This window comes from Pholis gunnellus (genome assembly GCF_910591455.1).
Source record: "Pholis gunnellus genome assembly, chromosome: 16".
Classification (NCBI taxonomy): domain Eukaryota; kingdom Metazoa; phylum Chordata; class Actinopteri; order Perciformes; family Pholidae; genus Pholis; species Pholis gunnellus.
Window position 1 is genome coordinate 789,317 of NC_136543.1, and position 15,156 is coordinate 804,472.

A 15,156-nucleotide genomic window follows, 5' to 3' on the forward strand; every position below is an offset into this window, starting at 1 on the left:
TCACTTGTACAGCAGCTGCAGATGGCTGGTGTGGCAGTTATTTCGGCTGATCTTGCTGTCCGGCTGGTAGAGGCTGGACGAGTTGCCGAAGGGCTGAGGGATGGGGTGGATGTCAGAGATGGGGGTGGGGTAGCCCGGAGGAGGGGCCAGGGACCGTGGGTCACTCTGGGAAATGGCATTGGATGAGGAGCTGTGGTTCTGATTGGTGACAGTGGACGCTCTTCTCCTTGAACGCAGGGCCTGTCGCTCAGACAGCTGGTTTCTTAGCTCAGACACACGCTCTTCTTTCTGAGGGGACAAATAGTGACAACAACTCACCAATCTTCTCCAGGGACAAGTCCTCTGATCCTAAATACTGGTTTATGGTAGGCTTATGGTGTAATTTGTTTGATTGTTGAAAGCAGTTGTGTGGAAAGACATGTTTCAGAATGATTCCCTAAACATGGCTTAACGGGTCGGTTTAACCAAATTCACATCCATCTAGTGGTATCAATCCCTGACAATAGTTTGGATTTCAATTCCCAGGTTTTGAGATATGTTGTCAAGATATCTGTCTCACACAATGCATCCAAAGTAAACAATAGTAAATGTGTGCTACTCAAAGTATTGAAAAATGGAGTGATCATTCTTGAACTGGTAGTTTTTGAATATAGTAGTTTGATCAAAGAAACCAGAAAAGTTACAGAGATGCCTTGTCATCATGTGATATGTGAAGTATGAATAGATATGATGACAACTGAACCAATTCTGTCCGCTGAGGAAGGCTTTGAGGCCTTTTTTTGTTTGTTTTATCATATATTGAAAAATTCATATTTACAAAGTCAAGATCAAAATCTTAATTCTATGCTATCTTCTGGACATATATTTTAATCCTAATAAGAGATTTACCTGCTAAATGTGAGTGAAAAGAGAAAGGACCTGGCTGACCTCCTGGATGATCTTCTGGAGCTCCTTGTTCTCTCTCTCCAGCTGTCTGGACTTCTCCTCGTCGTTGTTATTGGTGGACGAGCCGGTCTTCATGGTCTCCTGGGCATCGGACTGCCACTCACCCCGTGTGATCAGACGCCGCATCTACAAATCATGCACCTGTTATCCTATCTATACATGTAAGACTTGTCATGAATGTTCACCAGTCACTGACGGAGTTCATCAGGGGTCAGTTTTTGGACTGACCACTTATGTGCTTAGCATATTTTTGAGACCTGAATACATGTTATTATTATGGTTATTTGTTACTGGGCCCAGATCTTTGTCATCATTTAGAATAACCACAATAGGAATATGTGGGGTGAAAGAATACTTAACTTTTCACCTTGAGTCTAAGATTGAACAACTTAATTTTAACCCAATTTTATCGACCCTTCACTGTGGACGGTTGTACTTGAATGGAATGAACTTTTTTTATCCTATTCATATTTTATTTTGTACTATTCTTATTATATTTGATCGTTTTTTCAGATTTTTCTATTGTCTAATTGTATATTTTAAGACAATATATCTATGGTGTAAAGGACTAAATGTTTTGCACACATTTATACTTTCTGACTCCCAATCTTGTTGATGCTTAGCTCTTCCAGTTGAAGTTAAAATGGATTCCTATTCATCTGAGCTGGTTTAATATACGTATATTTATAATATCATTTTTTGTTCACACTTTTATTCTGCAATTGTGTTATCTTTAATGATTGTATTCTACATCCAGATGCTTTGGAACCAATTAATAAACATTTATGTTTCTAAGCTCACAAAATACACGGCTTCTCCATCATTGTCCATCAAGTGTCTTTTTCAATATATACTTACAAGATATACTGTTTACATTTGAATAAATACTCACCCATTAATGAAACAATTTACTCTCTTTGAAGATTAAGAAATATTTACATTACAGTAGCAGGAAGCATAGTGCATTTAGGGGCATTTTGGACATGATTTACAGAATACAGAATTAAAACTGTGTTCTGATTAAATGTCTGTTTTTTCACAAAGCCATATTCTCAATCTCTAATGTTGATATATAATATTGTTTGGATGACTGCTTAGAATGAGATAATATAAATACCCTGTAATCTGGATGAATAGCCATACATTCCTGTTGCTGAATAGTTATACAATTATGGACAATAGTTGGCTTCCACTTTGAAAAATAAGAGCTGCTTCCCACTCACCCACAGAGAGAAAACTGCTGAGTGAGTCATTGTTTGAGCTGCTTCCATCAGTTTAAAAACCATGGACACATTTAAGCAGAAGATCTAACAGCATGTCCTGCATTCAGTCACTGATTTATCTACACAGCTTTCCTGAACCCAGCCAGTATTTCATCCAAACTAACCTGCATTATATGCTCCATGTTTCCATATACTGTACATAATAAAAGTCTAAATTTTGTGCGTCACATTGCATTCAATTCAATTCAAAACACAACAGCATGTTCCTCAAAATGTTTAGTTCTGATGTAATGGTCATTTGGACTATTATGTGTGTGTTCAACTACTTCATGGTAAGTAGAGGATGTCAAAGTTAAACCTATAAGTTACTGCAAAGCATCTTTACAAAGGACGGTTTGAATGGTAACTTCAAATCATGAGTTAAGTGATCTAAGATATTGTGCATTTAACACATAAATGAATAACCACCTTCTCATCTCACTCTGAAAAAAGGTAAAAACAACTAGCCTGGATCCGTCCAAAACAAAAATACAACACCAATTTAGTTCACTGATTAAAACATAGCATCTTGTTTGTTCAATGAGACCTCACTAATGCTCTTGTGGCTGAATGGGTGCAAATCCCTGGTGGAAAAAAAGCAACCAGAAAAATGGAGGCTGTTAATAATAGTAATTAATGCATCAATGCATTAATCAGCCTGGTCGCGAGAAGGGTCAGAGCAAATTGATACACAGAAACACACAACCATGGTGAAAGCATAGCAGACTATTGGAGACTTGAGCAGGTATAGATGCTGACACAGCTAGGCTGAGCCAATCTACAAGTCATTATGTGATATATTGTTCTAGCCCAGATGACTTAGATCCCTGATGAAAGGCAATCTATTACATCTGAAACTTTCAGCTGTAATCTACAGGGAGGATATGCTGAGAGGAGGACAGTGCTCTGCTTTTACCTTGGGGACGAACAGAACCACCAGAGTGATGTAGACCGAGAAGACTATGGCCAAGGAGGCGAAGGCGAAGGAGGCGTCCTGCTGAGAGGACAGGATCATGGTGACTGGAGCTGTTATCATACACAGCACCTGAGGAAAACGGTGGATAGAAAAAACATGTTTAGTTATTTTATGATAGAAAATGACACCGCATACTTGTCAGGTCACCGTGAGCCTGCAAGTCAAAAACGCACAGCATTCTGTAACCACTACAGACCAAATCAATTTTATTCTTAAAATACATCAATATTGAAACTACTGACTAACACTAACACTGATGTGTAGCCATGATAAGAGTAAATACTTGCATATAGCTACCTGCTTGCTATATCTTTGGAAAGTTGTGATGGTCATCTTTTGGTGTTTTACTGTCGTAATGTAGAGATCCATTTGATTCATTGATTATTGAAGAGTAGAGTCATTGATGTTGAAAATGATTGTTAGCTGCAGCCCTAGTTTAGATAACATAAAGTACCTGCTTATTTAGATTGTAAAGCCCTTTAAGGGCACATTAGTGATTTGCAGTAGTTCTCTGCTGGCGTGGACAGAATCCCAAAGTTATAGCTATTTTATAATTTAATTATATTTCATAAATACACTACATCTATGCCTTCCTCAGTTGCGCTGCTTCCAGTGCAGCTTGTTTTAAGTAGAGCTTTTATCCAATCAGATTTCACCCTTATGCTGTCTTCAGGGGAAAAAATCTGCCCGGAGGCCTTCAGAATTACAAGTGAATCCCTTAGCAGTTTAAGTGAATGGGGACGATATTGTTGATTGTCATAGTCTTCAACCAATCAGATCTTTAGTTTGACATGTTGGGCGTATTCTTTGACGTGTCAGAGCCTTCTAGCTGGCCTACAAGTACGTCAGCATTAACATGCGGCTTGATTGGTCAGTTGGCTAGCATGACTGTTGTTAAACTAGCAAACAGAACTTTGTAGTAGTAAGATTTGAAGTTTAAAGATATGTAAGAAGTTGTTACTTGACATAACATTTTTAGCATTTTGGCATGTTGGGCTGTGACAATCCCAACATCTGCTGCCTCTGTGGAGCGGACATTTTCATCCCTCAAACGCATTAAAACGTATTCAAGAAATACAACTGGGGAGGATCAAATGTCATCACTGGCGTCCATGAATCGAGAAGGACCTCCGTGGTGACAACCGTGGTGTTAAACTCTTTATTAACAAAGAAAGGAGGATGGACTTTGTCTTTAAGTGAACAGCAGCTTTGGTAAGTGAACTGCTTTCGTTTTTACATCTGCAGTAGCGTTACTATTGTGTTAGATTTTTCTATTGTGTCGTTTTTATTTTATGGTTGATATTGTTCCCTCTGATGTGAATAATCATGAATAATAGTGTTATTTGGGTTTTATGTTATTCTACCTGCTTTGTTGTCATATAAATATATGTGACTGGTTTTTGTGAGTTTGTTCTTGTCATTGTGTTAATTACATTGATTTTGACTATATGCATTGACGTTAATGACGAAGCATCCCGTCATGCTGCGTCATATTGAGGTTATTAGGAGGTGGTTCAACTAGGACAGCACTGAAGGCCCAGGTATGAAATACACAGCCCACCACTGGTGATTTGTGATACCGGGCTATACAAATCAAATTGAATTGTCTGTCCACTGGGTTTTCTTGACCTGTAGGACATCATGTACTCCCAGATCTCAGCAATTACTTTAGTAAGAACAATATTATCATAACTGATAAAGATGATGGCCAAAACAACTCAAATAAGACACATGTTCTAATAAACCCAAAATATGTTTTAAAACCTTTCTGGCGAATGATCTTTGTTGAATTGTTAATGCTTTTGACGGCTAAGCTGAATAATGCTGCCATCTAGTGTTTCTTCTTGTGTAGGAATTCATAATATATTTTTTGTATCGTTGTCAAAGAATTTCTTTTAGTTTTTGTTATTATTGGGTTATGTTTAACTTTGAGTACATTTTATCCTAATTGCAAAAACCAAACATATTTTATCAATTTATGATAGTGTTGTTCCTCCAACATAACAGCTACTTATAGAAAACAGACAACTGAATATAACTGAAGACTCAAAAACACATCCATCTGCAATAAGGATAGCATTATAATTTGTTGAATTTCATTCGTTACTTGTTTAATTGCTGATTATATAATTGTGGTATGTGTGGTCGATCTGACAACGCAAGTTTCAGTATTGTCATACCAACAAAGTTTAATCCAAAAGGCAGCAGGAAGAGAAGCACAACATCCAATAAAACATGAGAAGTGGGGGTGAGGCTGGAAATCAATACATATTGATCAACAGTCACAGTTACATATTGGTCAGTTATCTCTGTGCAAAAGCTGAAAAATCCCATCTCGACTGGCAAATGGAAGCAGCAGGCCGACACCAGCACCAGCCATGTTTTCTCTGCTGTGTCATTACTCACACACAGCGACGCATAAACACAATCGTGTCCTCTGCTCACACACAATTCATCCAATTCATTTCAACCACCTCACTGGCACAAATAGCATTGTTGTGCACTTGGGGTATTCGTTGAGGAGAGAACCACTCTCATTCTTGGAGACGAAGCGTTTCCACACAGTCTGCAGCCTTTACAAAGACAACTTTGGTGGACATACATCCATTTTATGCAACTTATACTGATGCAAATCGTGGTGGCAGTAGGCTAAGCAGGCACAGTTCTGCTTGTAGTTCTGTATTAAACTTGTGATATAGAAATACTTTATTGTACCTCTATCCTATCATGTGTCCAAGTGAAATGTCAACTCAGGAAGTCTGGATTCTGTCAAGACAAGTTTAGTCAAGTCTTGAGTCATTTAAGACCAGCCCACGTCAAGTCTCAAGTCAGTAGAAAAAGTCCAATGAAGGGCGCCCAGGATCAAGCCTGATCAGATGCCACAAATCTGACTTAAGTTCCGGGTCAATCAATCAATCACCCAGACACAGACACAGTATTTATTGGAACTACTTTCACTGAGAGAAATAGAATTATTGACTATTTCTGGTTCCAAAATGAACAGGCAGATATTTAAAAAAAATCTAAAGCATTTAGAAGATTCCATAAATAGATCCTACAGCTACCCATTATTAATTTGTTTTAGAGTGCGAGGGGATGACAGGCCACTCATTGATGAAACACAGACCAAAGCAGGAAGAAGAGAGGAAACACATGATTCTTTCCCTGTACCAATTTCAATTTCACCCACACAGTTAAGGCTTCAACTGGGTTCAGTGCATAATGAATAATGCTCAGAGATAAATAAAAAAGCGACATGAATGAAAATGACAAAATCAGCTATACTGGAGATGTTGTTCATTATAAAGCCACTTTAAGGGTGTGTGTGTGTGTGAGAGTGTGTGAGTATGTGTGTGCGTGTGCCTGGCTGGAAAGAGAATGGCATTTCAAAACAGTAGCTGCCTCACTTGTCTATTAAATTGTCATGCAGAGAGGGATACTTTGCGTTTTGTCGAGTGATATTTGGTTGCAGTGAAACGACTTCTTGTTCTAGGACACACATTAAAAAGCTGAACAATTTATCTGGCAGTGTGACACAGCGAACAGGCCCAGCCAATTTATAGACACAGAGAGCAGTGACGTCTTTGAAGAACACTTGAGGGAAGAATGTCAGAGTTATTCACACTGAGCAGTTGAAAATCCTTTAGAAACCTGGTCACAGTCATATCTTTTCTGCCTACACTTTCAGACGGACTGAACGCAAAGGAATTTTAGAAGCAGCGCTACTGCATATTGAAGCCCAAACGATTAATCAAATAGCCAATATTATGTGCTATTCGTTTATCACAAATATATCGTGTTGGCCAATAAATAACAATAAATATGTTTGCTTTGATTTAGAAACTTTGTCTTCCTTTCATAGTAAGTTCATTTTCAAACTGTAAAATGTTGTGCTCACTACACTTTAATAACCAAATTTAAGAAATCTCTATACAAATTTGTTAAAAAACATGTTAAAAAACAGATATCGAAATCAGAGAAAGACAAGACAAAGAAAAGCAGCAAATCTTCACTACCGAGAAGCTGGAACAAGGTCATATTTGGCACTGAAAGTGATTTGCCTGAAAAGTTATTCAAACGATTATTTGATTATCAAAATAGTTGCTGACTAATTTTCTGTCCATTGACTTTAACAATGAATCAAGTAATCATTGTATCCCTTTTTACAAACCAACAGAAACGTGCATGTGTGTCAACATACAAGTGTCTAATGTGGAACATGCATCTGTGAGAAATTGTGACTTGGCCTTTGTGTTTTCTGGGCATGCTGCCGAGCCTCATGCCTGCAGTGGTGTCGTCACTTAGTAGACTCATCGTGGACTGCAGAGCCCACCAGCTGGCGTCACCCTAATTTAAGCCCACAAATTGGGCTGGAGGTGAGCCTCAGCACAAAGACGGCAGAGCTTTCTCAGCAGAGTGTGAAACAAAACAGAAGAGGTCGAAGAAAAAGTCAAAGTGCCTGATGACGGAGGCTGTGCTTATGAAGGATTCGAAGTGAAAGACCAAGTCTGCAGACTAACTCAGGGCCTGCAGAGAGGCACGCTACTGACAAACACATTAGTCCAGCTGCCACACACTTTTTCTATATAAATATTAACTGTGGTACATTCAATGTCCTTTGGTAGTAGATTGTTACCATGTTTGTGAATGATTGCTGAGTAATTCTCAGAGAACACTGAAGGTCGAATACATTCCCCCTTGATATTACTTATGTTTTTATATTGACTGTAGCCTGCATCCATTTCAACTGCTATAATTGTGACATGATGTTTACAATTGCAAACAGCTGCTGTCGTCAAATTATTATATCAACATTCTCTTTGATGTGGCTCAGTGGAGAGCAGGGTCGTTTTCAATCACAAGATCGGTGGTTCGATCCCCAGCTCCACTAGTCGCATTTCGATGTGTGCTTGAGCAAGACACTTAACCCTCGTAGCTGTACCTACGGTGAATGTGATAGGATCTGAATAGTAAATAGCTTTGTATAAAAGCATTTTCTAAATGACTGTAATGTCATGTTATCAGTTAGGAAGAAGGAAGAAGGACCACGCCCCGAACAAAGCTCATTTCCTCTGCACAAAGTATTTAAGTACAACGAACCCGTTCACTTTATCTTTGACTCAGTTTCTACATGACGTGCGATTCCCGAACAAAAACCCCAAAACCTCGCTCTCCTATGAGTTCCGGCCGCCCGAACGGTGGCCGAAACCACCACAACCCTTCTCTACCATGCCAATGCTCTGACAGATCCCATATATCCCACATTTCCGAGTGGACAGTCTCCTGACTGAAGAACACACTCACCCAGCGCCAGTGGCTGGCCGTCAGGGCCTGCAAAGCCTTCTCTGCTGGCCTAAACAGAATCACAAAGTTATAGCTATTTTATAATTTAATATTTTTTCTTAAATACATTACATTTTTTCTTATATGTATTATAATTTATAAATATATTTTCCCCATTATCTTATTTTCTCATTGCACAGCTACTGTGTTCCTCAGTTGCTCTGCTTCCAGTGCAGATTGTTTTAAGTAGAGCTTTTATCCAATCAGATTTCACCTCTGTGTCTCTAGGTAGAAGAGAGGCCCCAGCCTGCAGACTCACCCAGTGCTTCCATGTGCAGGTTAAGTGAATGGGGACGATATTGTTGATTGACATAGTCTTCAACCAATCAGATCTTTAGTTTAAGATTCATGGACGCACCAGAGCGGTTTGCAGACCTACAGCTACGTCAGCATTACTGCAGCTCAGAGTCCAGATGCCTCTCTGCCGCAAGGGTGCAGAGTGTGCTGTGATTGGTCAGTGGGCGGGCACGTGACTATGTGCCCGCGAAACATAATGCTTGCTAGCAGAGCTTTGGTTGTAGCAGACAGAGTTCAAGTGGAAATATTTGAAAGACATTTTACCTAGCTTTGTTTTTTTAATATGAAATGGCGGAAGGAGGAGAAACGGATTTAGTGGCGGAGTTACTGGGAACGCTTTTCTCAAGAAGGACATTTCCGAACAAACTGGACAGTAAGAAACGACCCCACAGCTAGCAGCCCTGACCCAGCCAGGAAAAGGATTTGTATGCAGCGTCGGAGAAGCGTTGCACATGTTATAGCTGTGAATAGGGCTGCACAATTAATCGAATTTTAATCGCGATCAGGATTTTGGCTGCCACGATTAAATGAGCATGATCGTCTGCGATATTGACGTTTAAAATACGTGCTCTGCTACATATCAAATCAAGCGCTTCCTCAATCAACAGTCAGCCAACTACCAGGGGGCGAATGAATAATCGTGATCAATAATCGTGATCTCAATATTGATCAAAATAATCGCGATTATGATTTTGGCCATAATCGTGCAGCCCTAGCTGGGAATGTGTTTCATTTTAACTGAGCGTCGGTACTTTTGGAGAGACTCGAGTGGATCTACAACTCAACGACCACGTTCGCAGGGAAACAGCTCCACAACCGCGGCCCGCCCTTTGCCGGTCCACGAAGACGACCACCGAACGGCGGAAGACCGACGACGACCGGCGAAATACAACTGGGGAGGCTCGACTGGCATCGATGAATGGAGAAGGACTTCTTACTGGAACTGATGTACTGGGATTAAACTCTTTGTCAACAAAGAAAGGAGGATAGACAGCATTTGGTAAGTGAAGTTTGTTTACCTCTACAGTTACTACTGTTCATTTGTCTATCGTGGTGTTTTTATGAATAATATTTGAATGGCTCGTGCTCGTGTGGTGGAATGTGTGGATCCGCTGCAGGTCTGCTGGATTGATTTGTTGCTTTGTTGTCATACGAATATATGCGACTGCTCTTGTGAGTTTGTCATTGTGTTACATTGATTTGGATTGTATTGTCCGTTAATGACGCAGCGTCCCCTCATGCTCGTATTCATGTATCTGCACTCTGCATTTCATGTTTTGTATGCTAGGTGTTGAACTTCATGTAACATTTTATTTCATTTGTCAAATGTTGCATTGTTATGTGAATATGCGGCTTTTACACGAAACAAATAATAACCCGTAGCTGTGACGTCATAATGAGGTTATTAGAAGTGTAGAACAGCACTGAAGGCCCAGGTATAAAATCCACGGCCCGCCACTGCTATATAGACGCAAGCGCAATGTCCCCTTCCATCAGTCCGACAGAAAAGCAAAACTTTACAAACTGTTCACAGACTCTCAGCATAACACCACTATCGCTAGCCAAGCCTCCAGAGCACTTCCGGATTCCAAACACCGCTATGACGACACAGCCGGAGATTGTCTTCATTACCATCCCACGCACATGCATCCCTCCATCCCAGCATCCTTTTCTCTTCCTGCCCCACTACCTTGACCAACTTTGCTCCTTCCAACATGATACCGGCTACCTCAGCTGCTCAGATCGCTCCAACAGCAGGAATCCATGGCAGAGTCACTGGCCAACACCCCTTGTTTCCTACTGTTTAAGCTTTTCCCCCTCCCTTTCATCCGGCCACCACATTCACCCTAACAACACCTCTGACTTTCGCCTCAGCTTCTCGTAAACAAGGCCCCACCATTTACCGCAGCCTGCCTCCCGCAGTCCCCCCAGCATCCATCACCCCTAAATGGTAAATGGACTGTACTTGTATAGCGCTTTTCTAGTCTTCCAGCCACTAAAAGCCACCTGCCCATCAGAACTATCTAACATTCATACAACATTCACACTTTGTAGGCACAGCTACGGGAGCAATTTGGGACACATCGACATGGACCAACGGAGCCAGGGATCGAACCGCCGCTCCTCTGATTGAAGGATGACCCTGCTCTACCACTGAGCCACAGTTGCCCCTAAACCAGCCACCAACCAGCCAACCACCTTCGGCCCTCAACCCTAGCTTCCGCCTTAAAGAACCACACAGACTGCCAGTTCACTAGCTTCCTCATACAAAGTTTCACACACGGCTTCCACCCAGGTTTGCAGGTGAAGCCAGAATCTTCCTTTACGTATAAACATGCAATCAGCCATCTCTGAGCCCGATACAGTCGACAAGCTCCAGGCTCAGGAAGTTAAAGACTCATACATGATAAGCCCACTCACTAGCCCTTTTCCCCATATTCAGAATCAGTCCTATCGGCATAGCTACTAGGAAATATTCAGGAAAAAAGAGACTCATCATAGACCTCTCATCTACCTACGGCTCTACCGTCCCAAGCATCAACCTCAAACACAGCAAGACCAACCAATCTGGTCGACCTCAGCCCATCTACCTCTTCCGACTAGACTCATACCTAAGTCCATATGAATCCATCCGCTACATAAGCTCAAGATCAGCCAGTTGGCAAAGGGGCCACGCAATCCTGGTTTTACCACCACTTCCGCTATATCTTATCCAGATCCGGAATATCCCCCGAGTTTTACTCGGGCGATTCATTTTGCATCGGAAACGCCTCCTCCGCTTCAAGTCAAGAATCCCTGATTACATCATTTGGCCATTGGTATTCCACTGCGTACTTCTCCTCCATTCCGCTCCAACCTGAACAACATCAGAAACACCAACTGGCACCTGTCTTCATGAAGCTGTCTCTTGGGGACTCTGCATGACCAAAGCTTTTGAAGAGACGGCCCCCCCTCAATAGTCTCCACTCCCCCCGTTCCAACCAGTCACTGGACACCAGCGGTCCTCACCTCTCCCATTCAACCTTCTTTCCACGACCCCCTCTACCTCCTCCTTTCTTCTTCCCTACATCCTTTCGTCCCATACCTTTAATCCCTCTTCCCTCATCCCTTATCCAGCATCCCTTCATCCCTCGACCCCCATACCTTTATAACGGGTTTGGTAAGGACCCTGAAGCAGTATGACAGACACACTGGATAGTTGAAATCGAAGCTTCATTCTAAACTGAACATACAACAGGTAACGGTCTTGGATATGCACAGGTGTAGAATCCCACATGGTGGAACGCCAAGCTGTCAAGGGAGAAGGCAGACAGAACCCCGAGGAAGCAGAGGCAGAATCTCGTGGTCGGGGACAGAAGGCTGAATTGTTTCCCGGGGAAGAGGCAAGGCGGAGAAGTCCAAACAGGCAGGGTCGGTAACGGTTGGAAGGTCAGGCATAAATGCGGAGAATGATCTGGCATTGGAGTCAGCTGAGGTGGTTCGGGCATCTGATTAGGATGCCTCCTGGACGCCTCCCACTGGAGGTTTTCCGGGCACGTCCAACTGGGAGGAGACCCCGGGGAAGAGCCAGAACACGCTGGAGGGATTATATCTCCCAGCTGGCCTGGGAACGCCTCGGGATCCCCCAGTATGAGCTGGAACATGTTGCGGGCGAGAGGGAAGTCTGGGTCAGCCTGCTTGGCCTGCTGCCACCGCGACCCGACCCCGGATAAGCGGAGGAAAATGGATGGATGGATGGATCTGGCATTGAGTGTGTGTGAGACTGGGGTCTAAATACTGTAGTAGGTACAGCAGAGTGAGCAGGTGAGCGTGATGAGCTGATGAGATGGGTGTGACTAGCAGGTACACTGAATGACCTGATTAGGTGAGTGAGAGATAGGCCCAATCCCAATGTCCCCCCTAAACCCTCAAACCCTGAACCCTCAAGGACTCACTGACGTCACCTGGTAAGTGATTCAGTGGGAGAGACTGTGAGGGCTTGAAATGGTGTAAATAGGAACGGGACAGTACTTTGCTGCAACATATCACGTTACCATGAAAACGACAAAAAATGATGTATAATTGTGTGTATTTATTTTATACTTTGTACTCCCTGAATTGAACGTCTTCCAGGATCTTTCCTCACAAGATGAGGTCATTTTATATAATCTATTTACTCATTTTTGTCAAAACAGCTTCAATGACAAAATCAAATATTTGATGAATAAATGAATAAATATTCTCTGATTTCATGTTTATTTTTTGTTCCATCTTTAACCCTTAATGTTTCTGAGTAAATTTAATATGACAGGCTGACACATAGAGTGTGGTCTAACATATGCATATGACTATACATTTTCAACCTCTTCATTATTAAAATTAGCATTGTGATCCATATTAATTCATATTTAACTGGCCGCGCTCCCTCAGCCCACATCACCTCCGGTTTGACTTTTTTTTAATGCCGAAATAAAAACGTCTTACAAAAACGACTCCAGATGTCACATATCTATGTAATAATAATAATAATATTTTAATTTTATATAGCGCTTTTCTAAGTACCCAAAGACGCTTTACATAGTGCAGAGACAAACAAAAAAGACTGAGGAGCAAACAAAACAAACAAACAATTTTTCAAACAATCTGGTGCCTACGTCATTTTTGTTTACTGGGGGCTCTAACCTGCAAGCTGCTCTTTAGGTCATGGTCTTTGGCAAATACACACACACATACACGCACACACACACACACTAACTGTACTCACTGCAACATTATAGATGGCCATGCCCACAGCTCGGTGGTCATTGATCTTCTCTGTGGAGATGGACTTGGTCTCATAGGCCAGGAAGATGCCAAGCAGCAGCAGTAAACCTTTATAACCATAGACCACACCTGCAGAGAGGAAACAAGATAGCAGCTGTGAGAAATTATGGAACTGTCTGTACTGCTTTTACACAGTACTTTAATATGTTTAATATGTTATTTATATGTTACACTGATAGCTACTCACCCAGCCATGTGTTCATCTTTTCTGAGCTGCAGTGCTCCAGTAAAGGCTGGATCAAAACATCCAGGTCTCCTTTGGGGGCTTCCCTGGTGAATTTCTGCTTACATACAATCAACATGAACACGTAGGTGAAGAACAGCAATACACTACAACTTTAAAACCTCTTAAACCCTTGGCCTATTTTGAGACCTCTGCTTGAAAATGTCATAACCAAACTCTAGAGAGTGTAAATCTCTAACTACAAGGTCTATTTGAATAATTTAAATGGCAAAATAACACAAATAAATGTGAGCTTTGTTAATATGTGTACATATCATTGTATATGTTACTGGTAAATGCTGAAACGAATGTTACACACAGCTCAAATTGAACATTTTCAGGTTCGCCTTTTTTTTTTGTTGCCTAAAAAGCACTTTTATTGATTTGAAATGATGCACACAAAGGCCTAAACTCTCCCAAATCATATCACAACACGTCAGCAGTCCTTTTAAAAAAAAGGGCTTTGATAGAGTGAAGTATGTCTGAGAAATCAATGCAGGTCAGCTCAGGTCAGCCAACGACAATTCTGATTTTGGAAGGAGCAGACATAGCTATTTTATTGTACTTTTATATACTATATAACTATATATTTCACTTCTTTTATCACTAATAGTGTTCAATATATCTAATACAGCAGTTTGGCATCATTTTGAGAGCCTGGGCCATATAAAAACATGTAAAACATGGCTCATTTTCGTCAGAATTTCAGTTTTACGTGATGCAATTGAACCTCACACAGCCTGTGATCGACCGATTTGCCATTTCTCACAGATCTGAACCCGGAAGAGTGTGGGCAGTGTAGTGATACCTTCTTTGAGTTGTTTCCAGAATTTTAAGCCTATAAAATAATCGAAAACTGTGATCCGCCCCCATGAGTGACCCATTGGCCAAAACTGAAATTATTATTCATTCGTCATAGAAGCTGGTTAGAGACACAGTTTTTTTCACAGAACGAGGAGAGAGACTTCTGCGAAATAGCCGCACGGATTAATTTTTTTGTTGTTGCCGATTTTCATCCAGGAAACATCTAAAAGGTACGGAGTGTTTCAATTTTTATGATGATGGGCTGAGTTGATATCTGTGGCAGATCAATAGTAATTTCTAATGGTTTAAAGTAGAAGAATTTGGAGGCTATACTTCGAAGTGTGTTCTGCTCGTCCTCCTGGATATGCAGTGTGCCTGTGAAAGTCCCGTAGATCGCGGCTGGGATCGATAACGGTGAACATTGCTCGCCTTTTCCTGGCGAGAAATAGGTGAAATTGTGGTAGAACTTGTAGTACCTTGAAGTACTTTGTCTATATATATGT

At 41.3% G+C, this 15,156-nt stretch overlaps 1 protein-coding gene across 1 annotated transcript in view; it reads right to left on the bottom strand.

Moving 5' to 3' along the window:
- The window catches only part of gabbr1b (gamma-aminobutyric acid (GABA) B receptor, 1b), a gene marked incomplete at its 3' end in the record, with an annotated part of 107,052 nt that continues 91,896 nt past the window's right edge, over positions 1-15,156 (bottom strand). Inside the window, exons 14-18 of the mRNA XM_079176599.1 lie at positions 13,814-13,907; positions 13,568-13,695; positions 3,124-3,252; positions 928-1,071; positions 1-288 (exon numbers count right to left, since the gene is read on the bottom strand). Of these exons, the coding sequence (XP_079032725.1) occupies positions 1-288; positions 928-1,071; positions 3,124-3,252; positions 13,568-13,695; positions 13,814-13,907 (783 nt within the window). The remainder of the gene's footprint in view (positions 289-927; positions 1,072-3,123; positions 3,253-13,567; positions 13,696-13,813; positions 13,908-15,156) is intronic.